Consider the following 6,000-nt stretch of genomic DNA (forward strand, 5'->3'; position numbering starts at 1 on the left):
AGTTAATAGACTGCCTGAGTTTTACTGCAGTACTATTCTCTGCTGTTTTAGAAAATAAACAAGAAGACTGGTCCATTTCCCTTCATATATAAAGTGAATCCTACAGAGATTTTTTTTTCCACTACATTCACTTCACCAACAAAATCTTCATCTTAAAATGTTTTAGAATGAAAAGATATACCAAGTCACATTACGAAAGACATGCAGTGTTCTGCCTGCAGTCTCCTGGAGTATCCCCGATGCTTTATTCTGTTCTCCCTGTCCCTGTGACACTTTCCCCAGACAATATCTTGTATGGGAGCTTAGTCAAATTAGCAGAGCTGGGTTCTGTTCTGAGGATATTAGGACAAAACATTACTGATCAACTAGCAAAGGAAAGAAGAGACACATAAACAGTTATTTTAAAGTGTGAAAGCCAAGCCAAAGGTAAATCCTGTAGTAGCTTTCCTGCATACTTATCATTGTGCCTCTGAAGTCTGATACCTAAGATTTGTCCAAGTAGGAAAAATTGTAAGATTAAGGATTCAAATTGCTTGGAGCAAATTTCTGCTCTCAGAATCACTGTTGCAATTACTGTTGGTGTGTAGTGAGCTAGGTGTAAGGGAATTAAATGCTAACAGAACAGAGCATGAATCCATTTCTTCTTTCAGTATGTATTTCTCCAGTAGATAAAACCTGACAGTTTGCTACGGTGGCTCTATTTAAAGTGCAACTAAAAATGAGAAAGCTAAGAACCTCTTTCAGCTAGTTTCTAAGAAAATGATGATCAGTGTCACAGCAAATGAATGCTAATTCATTTGCAGTTTCAGAATTCACCTGAGTATATGGTTGGGAAAGAAGGCTGTCTGAATATTCAGTGAACATCACGTGGCTCACATTGTAATAAATTTTTAGAAGACAGTTATAATTATTTAGATATATGATGCTTACATTAGACTTTAAATATACATATGAAAACTTAATGATTCAAAGTGTATATACTTTGTTTTTTGTTAGGGGTTCTTTAATTTGGCCCTTCTCATAGAAGAGGGTAACTCCATACCTTCCTACATTCTGGATCACTTGGAAATCGATCAAACTGTACATTCTAGTAATATTTCACTTCTTCAGGAACTTTATTACAGGTGAGTCTTTTTCTGCTTCAGCAAAGTTCTCAGTATCTTCTGCTTTTCCATGTGAGTAGCATTTACTTCTGAAAGCAACAACTCCTAGAATTATTAACTTTGTTCACCTGTATGATTTAAGGCAGATTACACAGAGGTAAGATCAACATGCTTGTAATTTATGTTAATCTTAAACTGCCTAAATATACTTCAATTGGAGCCAATTATGAGAGTCTTGATTATACATGGTTACCTGAAATACCAGGGAATGGATTTAATGATCCAGGAGATCTTTTCCAATTCTGTGTACTTAAGTTCCTAACATAGGCACAGACAATCTGTCCAAAATAATTTTTAATGATAAATATGGCATAATTTAATACGGAATTGTTAAAAGTATGTAACTGGGATAATAGCAGTCCTTCCTATTTACTCTGCAAAGGCGATTTTTCAAGATACTTCAGTGTATTCCTGCTCTCACACTGTGCCCCAAAGCATCCTGGCACACATGTTCTTCGCACAGAATATCAGATCTGTGAGAAGGCTACATATCTGCTTTTAGAACTGCCCATATCAACAGTCCATGCACAAACCAACCAAAGGGCTCTGGTTCCAGTATAGAACTTAGGTTTCCTTTCCCTAGATAAAGCAACGTGTTGGAAAAGCACACTGGGAATGGAAAGCTTACACAGTATTTGGTAGTTCTGCAAAACTGTCTTTCAGATATTTAAGGAAGGAGGAGCTAGTGGTTAATACATTGAACAAAGGATGAGTGCTTTACTTTCTGTTTTGCCAGTGTTGTGTGACCCTAAAAAGTGAAGATGATATCAACGTCAAATGCCCATTTGTCAGTTCACCAATAATCCATTGAAATTGTTCTTCACTTTAGTTAGCCTGAACTTGTACTTGTGCCCTAAATTATCTCCAGTCTACACAAAACCACCAGTCAGATAAATAGGGCTTCCTGGCCTAGTTGGTCCAGCTGGGATTGTAAATTTGAGCCTGAATTCTGCTTTCACTTGGGCTGAACCCATCTGCTTTGCAGTGAGATTAACTCCAGAGCTGACAGCCCTGCAGTGATTTCCCATCATCCTGCACTTCTGTTTGCAGGGCCACATATTTCCCCTCGCCAACACACACACACACCAACCTCCTCAACTTGGTAGGAAAGAATCAGTTGCAACTTAAAATAAGTATCTGTGATTTAGCTGTCTAAACTCCTCTGGTCAATGAACTTCTCATAATGGACCCTGGAAAGCAGCTCAGCTCACCCCACAACAGATCCCCAGTAACTGCTCAGCTAAAGCACTTACTTATTAAGTTCTGACTGCGTTACTTAGCCTTCCACTGTCTGATGTGTCTTTCACAGTGAATCTCCTGCACAGACAGCTAAATTTTGTAGAGCTAACCTTGACATGAATCCTACTGTTCTAACTAACGTGAGTCAATAGCAAAGTAACTTGGATATGACCTTGTGCGTGACTGCTTGGCAAGGATAGTGTGGATGCTTAGACCAGTTATTGACTAATCAGAAAATAAAAGCATGCTCCTAGGGTAAGATATTCTGTGCTGAATGAGGTTAATCTGGTATTTTTATGAATTTTTACTTCACCATCTGTGGCATGGTGATAATATCTGCCTGTTTCTCTGGGTTATTGAGGGTTGTTGCAAACCCATTTGAGATTCCCAGATGACAGATGTCGCAAAATTGCAGAGTAGGACTAATTATTTGTTTTAATCTTTTTGTTGTAGGTGCTGGAATTATAGTAACAAAGAATCAGTTAGTCCATGCTCATTAGCATTGCTTTATTTTTATCTAAGAGTTTTCTGGAACAATATTTTACAATCTACTCTGGTATGTATTGCTCCTTTGGTACAAGCACTGGTTTATTTGGAGCAGTACTTGGATTTTGCATTGATCTAACATGTTTTTAAACTTATCCTCACAGATATACTTCATGGGAACCTTTCTTTTATCAATTCTGGTTGCATTTACAATGCAGTATTTTCAGTCTCTATCTGGTAAGTATTTGTCATAGTAAAACTGAAGAAAAGGCAGAATAGTGATCTTTTTATTTCAGTATGGAACTTTAAAAATAAAACCAAGAATTCTAGATTTGGTAGAGCTACCTATGAACAGCAAGTTCTTTGACATGCAAGTCGTTCCTTGATTATTGAAAAGGGCTGGATAAAGTCAGGCACAAATGACTGGTTTAAACCTGTTACTTTCTGGAGAATTTCCCTTGATGAGAGTGTTACTCAGAGTTACTTAACATAGACATTATCGCAGGAGATTATGAGTGGAAATAAGAGGCTATTTCCTGTCCCTCAAGATGTGGTATTGTTGAAATAATTATATGACTTTCTGATTTCATATGTTGTTTCCACAACATGTGATAAGCCTGTGTTCCCTGTTATGACTGGACTCTGTTCACATAGGGAGTGAGAGTGAAGGGGAGGTTCAGAGAGCTAGTACAGTGGAGTGACTTGTGAGCAGAGAGTTCATGCCTCTTCAGACCAGCAACAGAATCAGCAATTACATAAAATCAGCAGTTTCAGACTCCTCCTCTTCCTCTCCTGCACTAGAAAATTTTTCTGTATGTTCTCTTTTCTGAGAGGATAGAGGTGATTAAGAGACAGAAAACTAAACATCAGACTTCCATTTCTTAAAACTCCTTTTTTTTTTCCTCCCCAGCTTGAAAGAGATACCAAAGACAAAACTGAATTGCTCAGGAAAGGAAAAATCTGTATTGTCATATGCAAAATTAAGGAGTCATTCAAAAAGCTTTGACAACTTTAACCCAGTATTTCACTTTAAATCACAAGGCAGGATCTTGATCAGGAAGCTGTGAAATAAATATTAGCGGTTATGAAGAGAGTTTCTTCCACTAAATGCATTTTCTTGCAAAAATACTGTTTTTCTGACAAAATATTTCCTGTAATAAAATACAGGAAAAAATAAGTTGCTAAGTTCATGCCCTACACCAATAGGGAATACCATTTAAGAAAAAAAATCCTCTCCAGAAACATAAAATTCAGATAATCTTTTTATAGTTAATAATTATTAAGCAGTATTTAAGACACGTAGCTGTAAATATGTCCACTATGAAAATAACTTTGAAATCCTGCTTTCCTTTCTTACTAGCTGAAAATGGATGTAACTTGAGAACTGTAATGAGTATATACAAAGGGCATAGTTAAAGTTACAGGAATTCTTATTTTAAAGTTTCCTAACCTTTGAATCTCATCTTCTTCATATTGCTTATTGCTATTTTAATTCCACAAAATATTTTAAATATTGATGAATATACTTTATGCAGTGGATTTTTTTTAATTATTTCTTTTGTTATTCTTCTGAAGCCAGTAATTCTCTTGGAACAAGATCAGAACCATCTTTAGATGAACCTTCTTCCATGGGGAATAATGAGGATGCTACCAGACCAGAACAGCAAGATGAATCTACTTTTCCAAATGGTCTAGCACAGCAGGAGTTAAACCCTCAGAATCATCTTGCTACTAGCTGAGGGGTAGTTTTTTTAAGGCTGATATCCAGCCATGAGGGTGGGATATGAACGGTTGCAAATCTAAAAAATGGCAACCCTATTTATTGATTAGCATTAATAATGCACTCCAACAGTCAAAATCCTCGGGAAATCCACTGATCTAATATATCCATGATAGAGGAGAAAAAACCTATAACTTCTTTAACAATCCAAATAAAGAATACTGATTTTCTCACTAGACCCAACATACGATCATACGGTATTTCTTTAATGGACTGGAAAAAAAGACACAAAATCTTTGCCTAACTGAAGAATGAGCAAAACTCCCACTGGTTTCAATGAAGAATAAATTTTACTCACCTAACTAAAATCTTATCAAATTGCCTTTACCATATTTGAGCTTGTTGTACTGATGTCGTTAACTAAGTTGGAAGCATGGACACAAGACAAAAGCAAAAGCCAGCCACCTGCACTTTCCACAGCACATCAGCCAGAGCTTTGGCTGGTGCATGCAGTGATAGCAACTACTTTTTTGGCATCTCATATTCCATCCTGGCAAATCTTTCATACAAAACGTGTTTTCCTTTAAAAGAAGAACTCCCACCAGGAAGATTTGCAATATGATCATGACATGGTAGTTCTGCTGGCTAACCCTTGAAGGGTCAAAGCTTCAAAGTGTCAGCAATTTCCTGGGGACCAGAGCAATTAATGCCCCCCACCTCCCAACACACACCCCCTACCCAAGTGAAAACAGCTTCCTTAAAAAACAATAAATGAATATTAAAATGGGGACAGGTGACACGAGATGAATGAACAATTTATTTTCAGATTCTTATATAGCTAATATTGGGAAGGGTTTATTTCTAGTCCTATAGTAAATTTTAAAGACACCTGTTTAAATGGCAATTTATTTAATAAATATTAGATGGGATTATACAGGTAATATGTATAGAGTGGAGATGTCTTCTGTCTGATTTTAAGCTGTGAGGTAAGTGGCTGTAGGAAAGGTCTGACCTTTAAAGCAGGTGTGCATACACCTCTGCAAAATTATTTAAATCATATAGATTATAAATTGCATCAATCTATGCATTATTGAGGGTTAAATTCACTTTCCTTGCACTGCATTATTTACTCTTGTAAATAAAAATATTTTTCTATTTCAGACTTTATGTGAAGGATTTTTTTAAAGCTTGGGACAAATGGGACAATCAGCCATTGCTTTGAGGAATACAGAGTTCTCACAGAGCAGACTTCAAAATGTTTGTTTTTCCATCAAGAGGTAGAAGTTTTCAGTAGGAAAGGAATGATGAAGAAATAATTTGAGAGAGTAAAATAAATGCATGCATTTATGCATACAACCCCCCCCCCATCAGTGTATGTTTCTCCTGCAGAAA

General features: G+C 36.6%; 1 protein-coding gene across 3 annotated transcripts in view; it reads left to right on the top strand.

The window, feature by feature from the left end:
* The window catches only part of SEL1L3 (SEL1L family member 3), a 37,528-nt gene extending 31,760 nt beyond the window's left edge, over positions 1 to 5,768 (top strand). For all 3 annotated transcript variants that reach the window (XM_067298161.1, XM_067298163.1, XM_067298162.1), the window contains 4 exons: positions 997 to 1,124; positions 2,856 to 2,958; positions 3,053 to 3,125; positions 4,464 to 5,768. In XM_067298161.1, the coding sequence (XP_067154262.1) occupies positions 997 to 1,124; positions 2,856 to 2,958; positions 3,053 to 3,125; positions 4,464 to 4,627 (468 nt within the window). In that variant the 3' untranslated portion in view covers positions 4,628 to 5,768. The remainder of the gene's footprint in view (positions 1 to 996; positions 1,125 to 2,855; positions 2,959 to 3,052; positions 3,126 to 4,463) is intronic.
* The last annotated feature ends 232 nt before the right edge of the window (positions 5,769 to 6,000 follow it).

This window comes from Apteryx mantelli, chromosome 5, assembly GCF_036417845.1.
Source record: "Apteryx mantelli isolate bAptMan1 chromosome 5, bAptMan1.hap1, whole genome shotgun sequence".
NCBI classification, from domain to species: Eukaryota; Metazoa; Chordata; class Aves; order Apterygiformes; family Apterygidae; genus Apteryx; species Apteryx mantelli.